Raw genomic sequence first — 22,047 nt, forward strand, 5'->3', positions numbered from 1 at the left:
GTGGCTCCTCTTGCATGATAGTATGATGATAGATGGAATTACTGGTGTCAATTTCACTTTGCCTCAGATCTACAAGATCTTGTTGAAGTTCTCGGTGTACAGCTGCTCTCAGATTGCTCATTGACAATCCAAGGTTACACTCAACGGCTCCTTTAAAGGCAGATTCTTTGGCTAACTTATCAGCTCTATCATGCATTCGGAGGCCAACATGAGATGGAGACCACATGAAATGGACTCTGTTACCATCCTTAGTAATTTTGTTGTATTTGTGTCTAGCTTCGGACACGAGCATGTTACAGTTATGTCTTAAAGAGTTGAGAGCATTTAAGGATGATAAGGAGTCACTTACAATTAATGTATCAAGTTTTGAGACTTGTACACATTTCAGTGCAAGGATCAAGGCAAATAGTTCAGTCTGAAGGGTAGAGGCCCAGTTGTTTATACGGACTCCCCACTCAAAGTATAGGCCATCGCCCATTGTCAGGACAACTGCACTTCCAGCTGCACCCGTGGTGCGGTGTAGGGAACCATCAGTGTATATAATTTGAGAGAGAGAATGCTCTGTGGACAGAGCATCAATATGGCTTAAGGCGTTGAGCTTTGCCTCAAGACGAAGCTTGGGCTGATCTCTAATTTGCTTCTTGGGTGGAAAGGGAGGGATTAAAACTGGAAAGGGTGTAACCTCCCACGGTGCAGGAAAGTGCCGCTGTTGTTTCTCTTGGTACAAATCATGAACCTGATACATTCTGAGTTGGGTTCCAGTTTTTGTTATCCATTTGGAACAATGCTGATCTTCAATAAAGAAATTCTGGAGGGCTTCTGTGCAAGGATTAGGATGAGTTAGCCTAAGCATTTTTATACCAATTTGACAGTTAATTTCAGTAACACGATCAACAACGCTCAGAATATTAAGTTCCTTTCTCATATTAAGTATCTTTGTGGTACGAGGGCACCCAAGGATTATCCTCAAGGCTTCGTTTTGCAATTACTTCCATTTTTCCCTCTCATTTATCCAATTAATATCCAATATTCCGTGTTCTGTCTTGTGTTGGTCAAAAGTTTGTTCACCTCATCCAAAATTGTTGCAACATATCACCTCACCCAAATGCGAGTATATAAGACAAGCTGTTTAAGTGTTTAGCATAAGTAAAACTTTTAGTGTTTAGTGTTTTCAGGTTACAGTTGTGTGTGTAAACTAAAGTCTTTGAAAATGTAATAAGTTATTACGAAACGCGTTCAAGCGTCGCGTCAGACTAGAAATAAAAATGAATTTTGGAGAATTGATTTTTCAATTACCATCGACAGTAAAAAGAAACATAAGAAATATTGAGAAAATTCGTGTTAGAATTATTAATCTTACTTTTTCGGTCATATTTAATATATATATATATATATATATATATATATATATATATATATATATATATATATATATATATATATATATATATATATATACATACATACATATGCGAACAAGCCTGAATGGTCCCCAGGCATATATGCAACCGAAAACTCACTATACTATATATATATATAAATATAATAGTCTCCGTGGTGTAGTGGTAAGACACTCGCCTGGCGTTCCGCGAGCGCTATGTCATGGGTTCGTATCCTGGCCGGGGAGGATTTACTGGGCACAATTCCTTAACTGTAGCCTCTGTTTAACGCAACAGAAAAATGTGTACTTGGATGAAAAAACGATTCTTCACGGCAGGGGATCGTATTCCAGGGACCTGCCCGAAACGCTACGCGTACTAGTGGCTGTACAAGAATGTAACAACTCTTGTATATATCTCAAAAAAAAAAAATATATATATATATAAAACTCTATATATATACAGTATGTTGTTGAATATGACCGAAAGGGTAAGATTAATAATTCTAACATGAATCTTCTTAATATTTCTTACGTTTTTCTTCACTGTCGAAGGTAACTGAAAAATTAATTCTCCAAAATTAATTTTGTACATGGGGTCTTGAAGTGGGTCAACATTTTACCCACTTCAAGACCCCGAACCAACATAGAAGCAGCAAGAGAAAGTATGGGCCAATAGGCCTCCTGCAGTTACTTCCGTTTGATGTTTTCATACCCAATTTATACCCACTGATTCATGTTGTCACCTCACCCAAAACTTTAGTGACATATCACCTCACCGAAAGCAAATATAAGCATAATGCATGTTATGTGTAAACCAAGTCTTTGAAAATGTAAGAAGCCATACGAAATGCTTATAGGCGTCAGACCAAAAATAAAAATGTAAAAAATAAATTTTGGATAATTAATTTTTCAATTACCCTCGACAGTGAAGAAAATATATATATATATATATATATATATATATATATATATATATGTATGTATGTATGTATGTATGTATGTGTGTGTGTGGTGGTATATATGGTATGCAAACAAACTATGGGGTTCAGTTCATAAACCCATTATGTGCTCCTGTAACCCTTTCCACCACCGCCCACTGGATGGGTATGGGGTGCATAATAAAGAAATTGAAATTGAGTAAGGGGGGGGGGGCTATTAACTACCATTCACAGGATGAGTAAGAGGATGCACAATAAACGACTGCTCACAGGATGTGTAAGGGGATGCACTATAAACTACTGCTCACAAGATGATTAAAGGGGTGCACTATAAAATACCGTTCACAGGATGAATAAGGGGGTGCACAATAAACTAGTCACCACAGGCAGCAACAATCAAATCAATTCAAACATTTACAATGAATACTAAAATGCCTTTTTGTGTATCCATCCCACGAACAGAAGGCTGCCTCGAGATACTGGATGCTTCAGAGGCAACAACTACATATGCACATCCTTCTGCTTAACAAAGTTACTTAGTTTTATTATACATTAACCTACATATTATATGCATTACGTGTTGCAATATGACATGCAGAAACCATATAAGGGCATGAGATATCATTTTGTTACCACGAAGTCTGCTGACCTTACCAGATGACCCATAGACAGACAGGTGGCTCTTTCCTGCCCGAGTGTATGACTGATGGAATTGCTACTGTAGATTTCACTTTGTCTCAGGCCTATTCAATTTTGTTGCAGTTCTCGGCACTCGAGAACTGCACTCGGCGTATTGCACTCGATGGGAGGCTGCTCATAGATGGCACTTCCAAGTTATAATGATATCTAACTTCAAGAGCATGAGATAGGCATATGGGATAGAATCCAAATGACTCTGACTCCATCATTAATTTTATATCTTTGCTTGGCTTCAGACAACAAGCATTTTACAACTATGCTTAAGGAGTTGAGCACAATCAGGGATGATATGGCCACTACAATTAATGTGTATATTTTGGAAACATGTACACATGTGAGTACAACGAATATGGCAGAAAATTTCTTTTGAAAGATGAAGCTGTGACCGATCCTGAAAAGGAAGTATTGACCTTCTCCTTTCGGGAATAATTCTGTCATACCCTATCTACTCAAACATTTACTTGTATTCAAAATTTACAATGGAAAGACTTGTGAAATGAAAAATGTTGTTAAAAAGAACTGTGGAATAAACCTACAAACTACCATCGAAGTAACAAGTCTATTAAACGACAAGCCACTATCAAAGAAATGATTTGAGTAACCAACACAACTTGTATTATATAAAACTCTGATGGAACTATTTGATGAAATTATTTAACTGATACACATGACACATCTGCTCATTCAGTTTCAGAGATTCCAACATGAGAGGGTATCAACAAGTGTATGTTTAGAACCGAGAATTATATGTACAGACAGCACAAAACACCCACTGGACAGTGTGACAATTAACTGTGGCCATCTCCACAGTTAATGCAGTGAGCTGAAAGGCTTGTGCCAGTGCACTTAATAATTGCTGGACTTTCCACAAATAAGACAAAAAATCACTGCACTCCTACAAGCTAAAGCACCATGTCCAAATTTCCAATGCATTTTACACTGATGAAGAGGAATAGATAAATTCCCAGGTATTGCATTTGATTCCCCTATTCAACTTCACTTGGCCAATCTTCCAATATATCATCATACTCAACTAAACACAACTGATTTATCATGCATCATTTTACTTCAATTACCAGCCATTCTCTTATGCAATATATTACTACACCTCATTCAACCAATCACCCATTTATCATCTTATTCCACTCCACTCAGCCAATCTCACACACATCCTACTCTACTTTACTCAAGCAAGCTCCAATGAACAATCCTACTGACACTGAAAAACCATGGCCCAACTTCCAATAAGCAATGCTCTGATGAGATGTTGGCATGTATTACTTTCTAAAAGATTTTGAGTCCCTAAATATTAATGAGTATGAAGGACTCTACCAGCAAGGGTAATCAAATGTCATGGGCAGCAAGCCTGAGCCTGAAGCCAAGAGTCAATATTAGTTTCCTACCTGTGCTACTAACTAATACTGTATCTTGTGCTTCACAATTTAGTACTTGAGACAAGAAGTTTTATCAGTATTCTATCAATTTAAAATGTAGTTATTCTTTTGAATTCAAATTCTGTTTAAATGTATCTACTATTACATTTATTGAGGAAATCCGTAAGACCAGTGATGTGGGTTTGAACCTATGCAGTGGATGTTCCCATGCACATGCTTAGCGACTAGACCATGATATGGTATAAGGATTGCAACCTGGAGTTCTACTGAACTCACAAGGATTTCCTGAGGTTTCTACTGTAGAAACCTCAGGAAATCCTTGTGGGTTCCTGAGGTCACAGCAATTCACATTTATATCCCAGAATTAAGGAATACAGATGTGAACAATTATTATGCAAGATTTATATCCCAGAATTAAGGAATACAGATGTGAACAATTATTATGCAAGATATAAAACTGTAAAATTCTAGCTGGATCAACATTAACTAACAAAAGTAAGAAATTTAAATAAATTTATGTACTATACATTAATGAATAATATAAGCACTGAATTTTATGATCAATTTTTTTTCTAGAATATACTCAACAAGAACTAGACCATTCCAAAGACTGCAGTGTTTTACTATATGAGGTATTCAAATCTAGGTGCTTTGAAGACAGGAACATCTGATGATCTTGTATTAAATATAAGAGGATATTAAAATATTACGTGTCATAAAACATGCATTTACAGTATGTGGTTAACACACATGAATACAGTACTTATTATTCATTATACAGCTTGCATACAACCAATTTATAATAAAAAAAAATATACACAGTATATACAGTACTGGTATTTTGTGATCGTTATTGCATACAGTGTATATATATATATATTAGAAATATAAATCATGTACATATCACAATATCATTTAGAATAATTAATAATACAGTAATAAGTTATTGTCAGGGGACAGACAGAATTTAGTATATATATACATGTTAGGCTTATTTTGAGGGCCTTTCAGGGTCGAATTACTGACCCTTCCCAGGATGCAATTCTGCCTAACTTTTGGATACCTATTTACTGCTAGGTGAACAGGTGCATTAGGTGATAGGAAATTCACTTAACCATTTCTGTCCAGCCCAGGATTTGAACCTAGAATTTTAGATTGTGGGTCGAGAACAAACCAGACTGTATTACTGTATTCTTAAAAATCTTAATACAATTAACTAGGGGTTTAAGTGTGGATGGGGATGCACATAGCGTTGCCTGGTATAGGGTGTCAGGTAAATGTGTAATGTTGCTGTTGTTGATTGAGAGGCAATGAGAATCGAGTGATTGGATGCGCCTTAAAGGATAGCACGATGGGAAGACAGGAAGAGAGTATACTGTAATTTACATGGATTGACAACTTCACACTTGGGAATAAAACTCTCTGGATTCTATTGTTCTGATTAAAAAAAAAACTATTATTGTACTACACTAGCCAATTACAAAAGGAAGTTCAATTTTATCACCTAATGTTGTTTGATACAAGTCACCATGTAGGATGAGGTAATGTACTGTTAAAAATAACTAAACAATGAGGAAACAAGAACTATTTTTTAGCTAAATCATACACTATCAATATGAGGAGTTCTAAAAATGTTGAACAGAAATATTGAGAAAGATAAACATGACATCCATAAGGTACCTGAGATGCATAATAATTTGCGAGTGCAGTAACTCCCAAGGTGTGTAGAGTCAAGGTCTTAAAACACACACAACTATTAAGTTACATTAGGCACAATTTAGTTTGTTAATGTTTTAATATACAGTGCTCTCCAGAAAATCTGGACCAACATGTAATGGATCCCTTGGGGAAAAAATATCAAATCCATGCACTGGATTTTCTATTCCTCCAAAATTCAAATTTAAAAAATAATCTAGTTATTTATTTATTTATATACAAGAAGGTACATTAGGTTTATGAGAGTACATTGATGTTTGATGATGATGATGATGAGCATTGATGTTTTTACATCCTTGTAAACCAACTATCACGCATAGCATTCGGGCAGGTCCGTAATATAACAGATAATTTTAAGTAGGTAAATTCTAGCAACATTGAAAAAAAAGATTACAGGTGCATTGTAAGAAAATTTGACAGAATAGTAGATACATTTAAGAAAAATTTGAGGGTTATCAACAGGTATATTGTAGGGTAATTTAAGGATTATTTCAAGGTATAATACAGTAAAATATGCATTCAATTTAACAACCATGATATAAGGTGATAGCAATGATTACAATGGTAAAGTTGTATGGCTTTGGTGCATAAATTGGGGGATTGGGTAGCACTAGATACAATCTGAGTTTAAACCACTAGGTAGGAAACTATGAAGATGAAATTACTGTAGGTACTTTTTGGTTATATTTCTGAATAAGATAAAAGTTGGACAGCTTTTCAATTTGTTAAGGAGTGAGTACCATAGACTAGGTCCCTTTCTTTGCATAGGGTTTACACAGATTAAGTTTTACTCTGGGGATATCAGAGACAAGAGGTTATGGAGAAGGGATATAGATGTGAAGAGGGCCCTGTCTAAGAGTCTGTACATCCGGCAGAGCCAACTGCAGGAGTCGGTGTCAACCGTCCATCCCATGGACAGGGAAATGAACTGAGACAGTTCGTCCGCCAGGACGGCCCGTCCTTCATTTCTGCCATAGGAACACTCCCCAGACATGAATCTTATGGACAGCCAAACCCCGAGAACCCCGGTAGGCAAGCGAGTCACTCGAAGAGACCAGCCCCAAAGAGCCAAGGACTGAAAAGAACCCCTACGGTTCAGGCAATGAACCACCGAAGAACAGTCCAAATTGAGCCTCATCGTCGAACCCCGATGGAGGAGTTACCCAAACCCTCTGAAGTGCCAACCAAACCGCCGGAACTCCCACACCGTGCTGTGAGTCCAATGGAAGGACAGAGCCCCTGGCCGGCCTGGTTACAAAGCCCCAGCCGAGAGATGAGACATCCGTGAACACATTGAGCAAGGGTCTGGGTAGATGCCAAGGCATTGAACCCCAAAAAAACCCAGGAGGTAACCGGTGATGCAGCAACCGACGCAAAGCCCCAGGGGGCTGAACCCAACAATCGCGAGAGCAGCAAATGGGAGATCCCCGAAGGAATCATAACAGCCGCCGAAGCCACACCTGACCCAGCGGCTAAACTAGCACGACGAAGTTCAGACTCCCACACAGCTGCTTGAGCAACTGCCGAGTGACCTGAGAGTCCTCCAAAAACAGGCGAAGGCAGGACTGCAGCTGCAGCAACGACTCCGGAGTGAGAGACAAGGAAGTGGTCCGAGAGTCCCACACAATACTCAGCCAAGACGTAACCCAGGATGGAACCAGATGGGACTTGAGAAGCAAAAAAAAAAAAAAAACACACACCTTCCCTCCTTGAAACTTGGCGCAAACAACTTTAACAAGGCAGCCGACACCTTAGCCACCGAGGCAAGCATACTGGACGAAGACCCAGCACCCAGTGCCTTCACATCCTCCTGAAGCCAGTCTGAGGACAGCTCGAGAAGAAATGCAAGATCGGGGCCAAATGCCCAAGGGTACACAAATCCTCAGCTACCAAAGCAGCCGAAAGGGAGGGAACCTGCACAACGCCAATATCACGAGGAAGCATAGGGGCGAACAAGCACATGTTAAGGCGCTCAAACTCGCCCCCCAGGTAAACCTATACCACAGTGGAAGTCTCCCGCTAATCAAGTGTGCGGGGTAAGACAAAACCCATGCCACGCTCCCAATGACAAGAAAGGCCAGTCTGCTAACCAGGAAGACTACCTCGTAACGTACCCAAATGGGGAAAGTTAAACCAAACTCAAAAGAAGACAGATCCATCACTGAGGTGTAATCCGGGTCGCATCATCTGCTATGCGGACAATCGGCACGACGGTGTTAGTGATGCTTGCTTGTTTTAGTTTGGAAGTTTTGCCTATCTGTTAGGGTTTTGGTAGCAATTTTTAACATGTGGGTTTTGTTTCCCGTGCCTCTCTGTGGGGGCCAGGTTCTGGCTCATGGTTCTCGGTAGGCAAGAACTCCAATCGACTGATGCCACTGTAATACATACATATCAGCCCAGTAAGCTCCGGGGAGCCATAGGGGCTCCCCACAGAAAAATAATGCATTACAGTAATATTTAAGGAATGTTCTACTAAGTTTTTAGTGTATGTACTATAAATTGTACAAATGAGTTTGTGACATTTTTTCTGAAGAATCCAACCCCACCGTGAGGGCACATATAACAACCATGTTTTCCTTGTGTGTGTGTGGTCTGACCTCTTGTTACTCAACCATTTTCACTGGCATTTCTTCTGTTTTAATATTATTTGAGAACAGAAGTATATAATCCAGCATGAGTATTGTGGGTACATAAGGCAAAGGTAAGGGAAACTTCCCTATCATGTGCAGACGATGAGTCAAAATACTGTGGCTAAAGATATGATGACCAAACCACACTTTTCTACTATGGATAAAAAGGAATAAGTATTTGAGAAATGCACTTGTGGCTTGGGAGGTAGAGGAGTAAGTAAAGAAAGTAGACCATATAGTTTGTTAATAAAATGGAGAACAGAAAAATGACATAACAGCACTGAAATCTCCAAAGCTTGAGTACAGTACAGGTATTTGAATTATGCTTATTGCCAATGATATATGCAGCATTATAGTCTGCAGCTGGCTGTTGGTGGTTATCATAATCTGTAGCTATATGAATGATATGAACATCTGAGATTTGAGTGTGTCAAAACCAGTTTTGGGTAACTGTATAAGTTTAACACATGGCATGACTTAGTACTATACATAATGACATTTCTCTCTGCATAATCATAACCAGCCTGCACTACAAAAAGTTAAGTAATTAAACTAATGTTTTGTATTTTTTGTAGAATTATTATTTATATATTGTATACACAAAATAATTGGATATATACACTCTGATTCTGAATATACTCAAACATGTATTATATAATTTCTACAAGAAAAATCCCAAACAATTGGTGATAAACAGCCCAAACACCAGCTCTGAATGTAATGAAATGCATCTTTCTGATAAGAGTCCTGATGGTTACTAGAAGCTATCTTGCAGAGATGGCTTCCCACTACAGCACTGGGTCACATCTGTCATTGGAGTTCAAACTAGTTTTGAGTGAATGAGTTAGATTGAATGTACTCATGTATGAATGTAGTTATCATTTGTAGTCACTTGGCTTTTTTTTTGTGGGTGCTTTATTTTCTACAAATCTTGCAGATGTCTGTATGGTTTCCCTGACTTTCTGAATGTTTTCAGTGATCATAACAATCCCAGCTCTCTGCACCGCTATGTGGGGGCCAGGTTTTGGCACTGGTCCCTGGTAGGACAAACGGGACCCCAGTGACCAATGAGACCCAGCAGTGGGAAGTGATCTCTTCAAGGAGTGACCAAGGAGCTCACCTTAGAAAAGAACAAATTTTTAGTCAATCCAGATTGAGTTATAGAATTCTCTAGTTTTAAATTTTGAGGGAGGTTACCTTGAGGTGCTTCCGGGGCTTAGCGTCCCCGCAGCCCGGTCGTTGACCAGGCCTCCTGGTTGCTGGACTGATCAACCAGGCTGTTGGACGCGGCTGCTCGCAGCCTGACGTATGAGTCACAGCCTGGTTGATCAGGTATCCTTTGGAGGTGCTTATTCAGTTCTCTCTTGAACACTGTGAGAGGATTGCCAGTTATGCCCCTTATGTGTAGCGGAAGCGTGTTGAACAGTCTCGGGTCTCTGATGTTGATAAGAGTTCTCTCTCAGAGTACCTGTTGCACCTCCGCTTTTCAACGGGGGTATTCTGCACATCCTGCCATGTCTTCTGGTCTCATGTGATGTTATTTCTGTGTGCAGGTTTGGGACCAGCCCCTCTAATATTTTCCACGTGTAAATTATTATGTATCTCTTCCGCCTGCGCTCAAGGGAGTACAGATTTAGGCTCTTTAGTCGGTCCCAATAGTTTAGGTGTTTTACTGAGTGGATTCTAGCAGTAAAGGATCTCTGCACGCTCTCCAGGTCAGCAATTTCTCCAGCTTTGAAAGGGGTTGTCATTGTGCAGCAGTACTCCACTCTTAAGAGAGCACAAGCGTTTTGAAAAGTGTCATCATGGGAGCACTCTAAATAGTATCCAAATACTATATATCAAATTTATGGATTTGTCAAGATACCCAAATTTTACTACTCTCAAAATGTATGATATTCACCTCATTGTAAGAACAAACTCAGGATAATACTCCTGTTTATCATATTTAACAACTACAGAAACCCCATCCCCAGTAGAGTCAAATGGTGCACCTGTAGCTGGGTTGATAGGTGGCCTGGCCATTGAGGAATTTCCTGGTGTAATGGATCCAACTGCAACACGAGCTATAAACATATACTTTAAGCCAGCACTGTCTGCTCTACAATAACCATATGATGTCCCAGCATTTGGAGAGAAATAAGTGCCACGGCCATGAGCTTGACCAGAACTGGAGCCATGAAGTCTCCAGTCAAAGTTCTCTGCACATATGCTAGCTATCACGTCAGGTCGGGTGCCGTGAAACAGCTGTCTCACATCCACCTTCTTTATGTCACCATACACAGTTGTCATCTCTTTAATCTTATTCTGTAATGCTTTCCATAAGAAGGGATTCTGTACTCTTTCTATCTTTGTAATGTTTGTGTTAGCAATACCTCCCTTTAAAAGGCCCACAACTGTTTGATATTCAGGGGAAGTTGGTGATAATGCCACAAGACGAACACGTTCTTCTGGCTGCATTGGGTCCCAGGTAGATGGTAAATGCTCAGATGTTTTGTTGTCAGATGTGGTTTTGCTATTCACTTGGTTTTCATCTTTGAGGTGAGGTTCAGGGCGGCGGCGCACATCTCTCCTTACTTTTGTATTTTGGTTGGTTTGGGTCATAGTAATATAATCCAAAACATAAGTGTACTTTGCATTTTTGAATGTTAAAGGAACATGTTGGCTCTTTAGGAAGGACTTTTCAATATCAGCAGATGTAACACTGCTTACTAAATTAGTTTCATTTGCTGTATCAACTTTTCCATATTTAACCCAATTTTTTTTAATGTCTATAAAATACCAGCAATATATGCTTGGTTTAACTTGCTGTCCTGCGATAAACTCTGTACACAGTCTCCGCAAGTATAGTATTCTTGACTGGTCAGAATTAGCTATTATCAAAGACTGAAAGTTTGCTTGCCAAGTGTCACGACCCAATACAATAAGTAATTGATTAACTGATGGATTAAGTTTTGCTGGGTCCAGACGTGGAATGGTTACTCCATCATTAGCTGGGTTGCAGAATGCGTGCTCCAGACAATCTACCTGGAATGATCGTAGATTCAGCCACTTGCTTCCTTGTTCACTTATCTGCCAGTGGAAATGACGAGCAGCATGGAGTCTCTTGCAACCAGCACGCTCATACTTGCACGAATTCTCAACAGAATAATAGCAAATTTCATTTATTTCAGTATCACCATAGAGATAATGAGACCAGACTGTCTGGTATTTCTCAGGCTTCTTCACTGCTGAATGCTTATCTTGAGCAGTATCTGTATTATCCCCTTTGCTATTTCTTACAGGCCTGTCTGCCTTATCTTTTCTTTTCACTGGACTCTTTTGATCACCATCTGAAATCTCTCTCTTCTTGTGGTTTTTGGAATCATTCATGTTAATGTTTGTTACTGACTCTGCAGAATCTTGTTTGTCTGATGAACTACCAGTAATTTTTTGCTTAAGCAGAGAAAATATACCTGTATCATTAGACTTGCTATTTCCTATGGCTCTTACATCCTGCTGTTGTTTTGTAGTGATAGCAGATGTATTAGCCTGTATGGGTGGAACTTTGGGTGGTGTAGAAATTGTTGATGATCGTTTTGTTGGGTTTGCATTTGCTAGGGAAGGATAGGCAGCAAGCAGAGCCACAGCCACATCTCGCGGAGCTTCATTAGTTGAGAAACCATAAACTCTCAGCAATTTACTACACTCAGGATTTAATAAGTCATGATTAAGTTTACATCCAGGGAGAGTGCACTTTGTTAGTCCACTCAAGAAGCTGTGGCAAACATGAAGAGCATTACAATTCATATTATTGCAGCCATTCCCATTATAGTACTGGCATATATCTAACTGACCAATGGGTTTATCAGGCTTCACCAGGCTCTTCATAAGACTCCCAATGGATTGATATCGCAAACGTTCAAGGTAGAATTTCCGGAAAATGGCTTTATTGTGCTCTGTGAACCATTTGTGGCCTAATGCACAGTTTTTGTCTGAACACCAGCTTGTAACATAAGTGGGACACATGTGTAAGTCACTGCATAAGGAACGATTTAAGCACCCGTGGGGTCCAGAATGAGCAGAACAAATGCTTACTTTTGGACAAAGCTCTACAGTCTCCCCATTTAAAGAGAAGATCTGTCCATTTGCCACCACAACTTCACGTACAGCTGATGGACTCATGTTTTTCCATTCTAAAAGCTGAAGAAGACTGGCACGAAAATCAGGACACTCTGCTAAACAGTCTACCAGACTCCAGGGGCTGATCCTCTCGCTTTTAGCCATATGCGACCCTCTTGGTGAATAGCTCTCCTCATTCTGATCACTAAAGGCCCCACTTGTAGAATAGTTGTCACTATCATAACTATTATATCCATGGTTCCTTTGGTTGGCTCTTCTGTTCAGATGTCTACCTGTATTCTTTCTGAAATTTCTACCTTGGTTTCTCAAAGACTGTTGTTTTGGGAATTCTCTGAAATCAATTTCACTACTGCTATCACTCTCCAGTTGTGATCTGTGATTCTGGAGAGATCCTCGTCGATTGAAATTCCCTCGAGACCTTTGAAATCTGCCCCTACCACGGTTGTATCCTCTATTATTTCTGTCAGTTTCCTGGAGAAAAAGAATTCTCATCAATAAAGACACTTCTGTAAATTTCCTTTAAAGAAAACTGCTAAAACTAGATAGGTACAGTATTATTTTTTTTTTACTAAAGTCATTTCAATAAACAATATTAAGATTGTTTATATCTGCGAGGGCTGCCTCAGCTGCTTCCCAAACTTAAGCGCTGGTACTGTCAAACCTTAGGAAATCCCACCAGACCCATAACCCACCCTGATATACCAGGAGCCAGGATCAAAATCTGACTCTCTCTCTATGAGGCAAGGGGAGCGTGAGGATCAATGCTCAACCCAAAATGGAAGAAAAACCTCCAGAAATTATAGGGACAGCAAAACAAATGACTGCTTGAAAAAATTAGGAACTGAGAGATACACATGGCAAATGATTGTTGCCTGGCATAAATATTCTAACCATGATGCGCCTGATTGCCACTAAACGGTAGTTCAAATCACAAGGATTCTAGCAGCCTGCCACCTCACATATTTGTTTGGTCACTATTCTGGACACACTGATGGTGAGCAATGATTTCCCTTCCTGGTCGTTGGCTTGCCCTGGCCTCGCCAGAAATACTCACTCCGAGGGTTTCAGGTTCCTACTCTACAAGGTGACTCCTCGAGTTACCTCGGTTCTGTGTAGAGTGTGGCACCTACTTTCAACTGAGAGGCCTGTTGATGGAGAATTTAGTAGTCATCTGTGTGCTTGTACTTAACTGTGACTAGCACTTCTCATTGTGTATGTTGGGGGCCTTGCACACTTACCATGGGTGTACTGTACTTGGGTCATGTACAAGACTGTTGTTTTTCAAAGCTTCATGTTTTCCCTTGCCAGGTGTTTACAGTTGAGATTTAGTGTCTGACCCACCAAGATGTTTCTCTTGCACCTGGCATGCCTACATGACATTTTGGGTAGCTATTTCCTTAATTCCTATTTATTATCTATTTATACATAAACTGTGCAAGAAGGTACAATGGGCTGTGAAAGTACGTATGTTGGTGATTATGTTTCTTTACCTCATCTGTGTTGTAAGTCGGGCAGTTATGGCTACCTTGTCTGATTCCATATTTGACTGTGCTGCCAGCATTCTGCTTAGTGTAGCAGACCCCTCACTTTGTGCCCCTGTAGGCTGCAGTGGGACTGCATTTGTGGTAGATATTGTGGGTTTGCTCCCATGATGGGGTGGCTGTAGGCCTCTGCTCTTTCTGGGGAATCATTTTCTCTTCTTCAGTTCTGGGTTTGCACCTTTGAGGATGGTTGGTCTTTAGAGTACAAAGCAGTGGTTCTGGCTTATCTCCTTGCCTTTGAAGTACTGTAAGGTGTTCTACAGGATCATATGCCAGGCTTTACTGCTCTGCTGGAAGTGGTCCAACAGGATTTTGGAGGAAGGGATGGTGGGGTAGGGGTTGTTGGCTGGAAGATTGGTTGGGTAGGGGAGGTGTGTGAGCATACTTTATGTTTTCCATAGTTGGGACAAAAAGCCTGTTAGGCATATTGAGATCTCCCTATGTCAACTATCTGCCATTTCCCAAAATGCAACCCACAACAGTTAACCAACTCATGGGTACCTATTTACAACCAGGGTTAGCCAGTGGTGATTTTCAACGATTTGAGTATGAAATTCAATGTGATACAACTAGCAAAGGATACAGGAACTGGGATATCACTCTGAACAAGTCTTTCAGTTAAAAGATCAAGCACAAGAGAAGATAAAACTAGTGAATGAACACTGAACCTAATCACCAATAACTGATAAAGTTTACAAGGAGCCACAGACAGGACAGTGACTTGACACAACTCTCAGTGCAATCCTGAAAATGGAGTAAAATTCCAAATCATCCTGAGCTGAAACAGTTCAAACAAATTACTAACTACTATCCTCCCAGTCAACAGGTCTCGCTCGGTGATGGAGTTCTGATGAGACTTGAACCCATTACGGAAGATGAGACTAGTGGTGAGAATTCTTTGCAAACAATATCAAGGAAGGAAACCCTTAAACTACCACTATGGTGATGGCTGGTAACACGACACAAATTGAATAACTTGCACACTTTGGAAATCCTTTAAAAATTTACTCCTATACATGGGCCAACTAGCCCGAATGAATGCTAAATGATCATCTTTGAGAATGATTTGTTTCCACAGAACATCATGTGAGGCATGACAGTCTGAACACCACGCTAGCAAGTGAGGTGGCCTCCTCACCAGGGCCTAATGTGGTAGTTAATTTTTTTTTTTTTGTAGTTTGGCACTTTCCAAGACATTACTGATGAGGGAGGAGCTATCAGGAGAAAGTGCCAAGCCATTACGACTGGCCTCGCCAGAAATACTCACTCTGAGGGGTTCACATTTCTACTCTACAAAAAATCAAACGTGGAGTTTGAGTGTTTTTTTCTTAGGGGGGTTACTCTTTTCAATGCACTTTTGGGCAGTTTGTCTCAGTACTGGATTTATTTCTGGCCTCCATGTATACCCCAGAGTGGGCAAGGGGGGATTTTCAAAGACCCTTATCCCTAGCGGGAAGTCTCACAGGTGTCAAGTGTTGGCTAGTCTGCATATTAATGGCCAGAACATAAGCAGAAGAAAGTTAAAGATGAGTGACAAAAACTAAATAACAATGTCCTGTTAAATAGAATATATGTACTGTATCACTATACTCGTATTTCTTGTACAGTACTTACCTCACACTCCTGAAGCTTTACAAACTATTGTTAACCACTAACTCACTGGCTATTAGAGGAATGACTCCTAAAGACAAAAACTTTGTATCCTGAACTACAATACAAATCTACGCATAATTTTAGTTCAAACTACTTACTGGCAACTGGTGTACATAGAATAGTGATGATTATATCTTTAGCCACAATTCCAGCTTTGCTACTTTAGCAACTTCAACTTTGCTAATGAATTTTCACAACAAATAAAATACTGTACTACATAGTTAGGTTACCTCGGCACTCCTTGGTCTTTCATGGGATGCTCCACTTTTTGCTATAGCCTTCTCAAATGGATCATTAACATCGTCTTCCCAGTCAAAACTCGGAACACTCCTCACTGAAAATGTAATACAGTACTGTATGTATTATAAGCTTCGTGAGGCATTGGAAATATATGAGAAATTATATTACAATAAGAAAATTTAAATCTAGGATGCAGTAAAGAATGATACAAGATTTGTATATTGTATACCATTCACTGAATTCCTACTTTAAACAAACCCCAGTCCAACTGAAGGATTTCAATTCAGTTAGAGCCAGATGGAATTTTTAGGTATCTGGACAATCCAGAAATTCCTGCCAAATCAGACTGACAGTGCTAATTCAAATATACAGAACTTATGGAATATTATTATTTAAATAACAAAGTTCATAGAGAATGAGTCCGGAGAGTAATGAGCATGTATAATCAGCAGGGTTTTGTTAAATGTTGTGAATCTTTTTCAAAGGAAATTAGTGCATTATTAACCCCTTGGGTTGCACCCATTTATACCAGATGATGTCCTGGTGCACAAGAGGTGTGGCAGGGAAGGGGGGGAGAATTCCATTAAAATTATTTTACTCTTAACCCTTACACTGCTACAGCCTGGGATGTAAATGTGGTTATTAGCTTGGGCTGGGTGAAAATATATTTGAATTTTGTGAAAATTAATATTAAATATTAAACAAATCTCCAACTTATTGGCTTCAGCGTCATGAAAGTTTCATCCCAATATTTTCAGAAATGGATTTTAGAATTTTTTTTTTAAGAATGTTTTGTTGATAAGGAGAACAGCTCCTATTAATTGGAATTGAGGAATAATGCAGTAATAAGGAGATGCAAGCACCTGTCCAATGCACAAAGAAGAATAGTAGTAGTTAAAAGTTCCCACAAAGTGGATATGCAGCTGGTGCTTTTATAGAATTGCTGAGTAATACATAATAACACAAATAATAGTGAGTAAGTATGTTATTATGCTCTATTTTGTTTTATACAGTATCATACAAATACAATGTTCAATACCTATTACTTTCACCAAAGTTCACAATATTTTTTTTTTTAGGGGAAATTTCTGTTTTTTGTGTTTTTTTTCTTCTTTGTTTATTATGTGATTTTGTTGTAACCTCTACAACTGGGAGAATGTATACTTTTCCATAACTATGTTCAGAATGAATTAAATTGGTCAACAAATAAATCAGTCATAACTAGCAGAACTTGGGACTTTGAATTTTTTTTGGCTGATTTTTTTCACAGATTTCAAACTCTATTTTTCTTGTTTCTGTAGATTGTTTTGATGATTAGGGACCAGATTAGGGCTTTTTGACTTACATAAAGTATACCCTAAATATATCCCCTAAATCATTATAATTATCCCTATATTTTGTGTTTTTGGGGGGGTTACTTTTTCTTGACTTCATTTCAACACATATTGACCTATAACTTTCACATATTCGAGTACGAATGCCAAACAATGTTTATTATATTAAAACATACAAGTAAATTAATGAATTAGAACTACCTTATACATTGTCGATAACTTCAACTTCAATTATCTCTAAAACTAGAGTTTCAATATTGAGTCAGCTTCCAAAAATTCAGTTTCTGACCAATTCTCACTATTTTTACATAGAGTGTGCACCGCTGTCTGTTCTACAATCACATTAGGATGGATTTTTCATAAACACTAAACCTTTTGAGTGCTATTTTGGTTCATATTTCAAATGACATCTTGATGATTTTTTTTTGCAGTAAACTAAACTGACAATCTATATTCTAAATCTATTAAAATGAAGATCATATATCATTCTGAAAGCATAATAACACCTAATGAACAATTGGCGACGTTAAATATTTTTGCAGCTGATCTGAAAATCTGAAATTTTCAATATTAAATTTTATAAATATTTTTAATTTTCTTGTTTTTCAAGTTATGTTGACGATCATTTAAACAAAGCTGGAGTGTTTGCCTAGTAGATTATGCACAAAAAAAATTGAAAGCGTTAGAACAAGTTTGAAAAATTTAACTTATGGTACCATTAGCCCTTGGCGTATATATATACTCCATGCGCAGTTTAAGGGTTAATATTGTTAAAATGCATTCCCTGATCACAGGAAAAACAAATGATATTATTTTGGTCATGGTGGAATGAGGAAACCTAGCAATAAAGTTGCAACTCACAAGTGTTCATGGAACAATTGCCCTGAGCTTGGCATGGGGCAGGTGTTAGAGCAAAGAAATTTTTACATATTTCAGATATTTTTACATATTTATTTCAATGTCACTTATTTATTTTTCACTGTTTTTTTGCAGTAATATTATTCAATTATGTGTCATTTAAGAAATTCATATAATAAAATGAGCAAAACATACAGTATATCCATGTCACTAATGTGTGAACAATTATATATTCTTTGATATACAGTAGTCATATGTGGCAGAATGTATGCCATGCACCCAACGAAAAGAAGGGACAGTCTGCTCACCAGGATGACTCCAACACCTCGTAACGCACTCAATAATAAAAGTTGCACTGAACTCAAATGAGACAGCGTCCATTATCGAGGCAAAATCTGGGTCACGTAGGAGGGAAGCCGCAATGGCCTCCCGAACATCCTTAAGCGGGATGTGGGAAGCAGAAAACCTCCAGAAGGGACCAAAGTACACGAGGGAACTGGGAACCGAACTCGGGGAGGAGCTGTATCCACATCAATCTCGTACAAGGAGGGGAGGATAAGAAAGCACCTCCCCCTGTAACAACAAACCCCGTGCCATGGGTACCAACACCCAAGCGGAGTCAAGCGAGGCCCAAGTCCCCCAAGACAACTCCTTTCTCGCCCTGGGATCTTCTATGTCAGGATCCGGAGCAGAGCCGACCTCCAAACCCTCTGCCCCTGAAGAAAAAGCAGAGTCCACCAGAATGGCTGCAAAGAAAGGGGGCCCGCTGGTCAGACCCAGAAGCCCCGGCAGGAGGAGCCGGCTCAAATGCCTCCGTCGCCGAACCGGATGGGGCAGCCCCCAAAACCCCCAGTCTCTCGCAAGCAGGACAACAACAGGGAAAGGACCAGGGAACACAGACGAAACCAAAGTCAAAGTAACTAACGCCCCCAAGTCTGGATCCCCATAACCAAAACGGGGCAGCTGTGGAGCATCCGGAAAGGCAACCAACCTAGTGCGCTGCAGCAACCTAAACCTTGCATGCAACACCGATGCTGCCTGCACCCGATCAACAGTATTATCAGACTGGGTGAATTGGAGAACCAGCAAGGAACACCACTCGCAGAACTCTGAATCAAAGGTGTCATCAACCCAACAGGCAGCATGACGGGAGGCAAAAACAGTGAGTGTCACCCTAAGACAAGGGGACAGAGCAACCTTTGAACTCCCACAGAGCGAGATGGGACCCAGAGGACGCATTCATTGGACCAATGAGCCCCAATGGGTTTTTATAGAGCTCTTAGGCTGACTGCTAAGGGAAACCCAGGCAAGGAACTGCTAACCGGTGACCCAAACAACCAAGAGAACAATTACTGTAAAGCTGAACTCCTGCGATGTGTACAATCACAGGGGCCTAGCGGGGAACCACCAGAATAGCAGAGGGTGAACTATGACTAAGGGGCAGACCCCCACCAGGCAAAAAACAAAAATAAAAGAAAACCCCTGCAAAAGTACGTCTCCAGGGGGAACAGAACCAGCCGCTATGATATTATTAGACAAGCTGCACAGTACCTTGCACCCCTATCAGCAACAATACTACCTCCTACCCAAGGTCAAACAGCAGCCAAGAAAACCCTAGCTGACCCCAAGGGCGGGCAATCACTGAACAACAAAAGACCCGTACGGAGGTAGTTCCTGAACGACTTGTAGAAAAGAACCCCAAGCCGCATGGCCAGTACTTACAGGGCACCTAGAGAAGATGACCCTAGGCACATGCAGCCACAGTACTTTTTGAATTACTCCTGGCTCGCACACAACAACACAGCAGAACAACCCTGCAAGGCACAGCACTGCTCAGAATCAGGATCCAGAGTTGAATGACCACCACACAACACATCAGCCTCAGAACTGAGGTTGGATGGTCGGTGCAAGGGGTGGTCTGGGGGCCCCCCCTTCCCCCTCTCCTGGGAAGGGGGAAGTTGCGTAGACAGGCAGCATGGCTGTGGGAGTGATGTCATGCTTGTTTTCTTGTTTTCAGATTGGGGAGTTCTGCTTAGTAGTTCGGTTTTCGGTAGCAATGTTTCACCAGTTGGGGGTCTGTTTTGGGATGCCTACCTTCTGCGTGCCTAACCCAGACACAGAATGGCAGACATAGAATGCTTCGAACCACATGGGGGTTTCTATAGCCCATTGCTCATCATGCCTCTCTGAGGGGACCAGGTTCTGGCTCATTTGTCCCCAGTAGGCTAGAACTCCAATCGAATTGACTGACACCACGGTCTAATATGCACATATTGGTCCCGGTATAGCTTCAGAGAGCCGGAGGGTTCTCCACAGAAAAGTATATTAAACAAACACAAATGCATTATCCTTAATACGTACTTTGTTCGACCATTTCTTCAACCTGTTTGATGCAATTTTTCTGGCTCTCTGAGATCACCTCCTGAGAACTCTCATTCTCCGTCAGTTCTTGCAAAGCTTCACTACTCATCTGTGATAAAATAATAAGATTAACATTAACTTGCCTCATAAAGATTAAAAGCAGAATTCACCCCTGTTTCTCTGGTTGAATTTTACAGCTAAAGTCACTAATGTACAAAAACTGATAAATATATGCAATTAAAATGGCAAAATTGCTGAAATAACAATGCCTTAACCTTAGCCTAAGTGAAGTTCAGCAGACTGGTTAGGTTAATCTACATGATACAGTATTACCCTTTTGTTACAGTGCATAATATAGGTCTGGAAAATTAAATTAAGTCAAGAACTAATGCAATGGGTAAAACTTAAGGGATTTAATTCTGTTCTTTTATGCTTTGGAAAACCATGTTCTATTATAAAAATATGCAATTAACATATTTCATTAACTTATTATAGCACAGTACTGTACTATATTTACACAAATGTAAGTAATACTATACATATTTGTTTGTCCTCTTGAACACAACCAGACCCTATCTAATGATGTTATTATTTTTCTGAGCAAGGACCCCCCTCAGTAACTCCAGTAAGCCACAGCACTGGGTCCACCTGAACCATGCAAGGCACTGAATGACACTGACCCATACTGCATAGAAGAAGGCACTGTACCTTAATTTATGAACAAGAAAATATATCAAAGCACTCAACACCTCTTCAAATAGTGTTCATTGAAATCTTTAACAGCCAAAATGTTTATTGAATTTACATCAAGTAATTACCACTTACACCGACCAGCCCCAGACGACAGCGGCAGCTAGGACTACCGAGCTGTGGGAGGTGGCTATCTGTACTTTGTGTCTGGCATCCATTGTGTTACACAAATTTAAAGATACTGATCAAGTGAAAGATCAATATTCTTGAATCTTGGACTCTATGTAGGGTGATACATGTTTTAAATGTTCACTGAATGTATAGTGTCTGTCATTTTGCCTGCCACTGAACTTTGCCAACTGCTTCAACTTAGTTGCTGTGTTCTCTTCCCTGGTGCTAATTGTGATCCAACAGAGTTGCAGTATCTCCTTTGAGGCTGCTCAGAATCCTTCAGGCTGAGCCAACACTTTTTGAGTCAGGCCTTAATCTT

The 22,047-nt window shown here is 39.9% G+C and overlaps 1 protein-coding gene across 1 annotated transcript in view; it reads right to left on the minus strand.

Annotated features, from left to right (window-relative positions):
- Positions 1 to 5,123: 5,123 nt before the first annotated feature.
- LOC123775258 (uncharacterized) overlaps positions 5,124 to 22,047 on the minus strand; it is a 36,860-nt gene continuing 19,936 nt past the window's right edge. Inside the window, exons 6-8 of the mRNA XM_045770240.2 lie at positions 20,868 to 20,976; positions 16,305 to 16,408; positions 5,124 to 13,351 (exon numbers count right to left, since the gene is read on the minus strand). Of these exons, the coding sequence (XP_045626196.1) occupies positions 10,658 to 13,351; positions 16,305 to 16,408; positions 20,868 to 20,976 (2,907 nt within the window). The 3' untranslated portion in view covers positions 5,124 to 10,657. The remainder of the gene's footprint in view (positions 13,352 to 16,304; positions 16,409 to 20,867; positions 20,977 to 22,047) is intronic.

Source organism: Procambarus clarkii, chromosome 70 (assembly GCF_040958095.1).
Source record: "Procambarus clarkii isolate CNS0578487 chromosome 70, FALCON_Pclarkii_2.0, whole genome shotgun sequence".
NCBI lineage: Eukaryota > Metazoa > Arthropoda > Malacostraca > Decapoda > Cambaridae > Procambarus > Procambarus clarkii.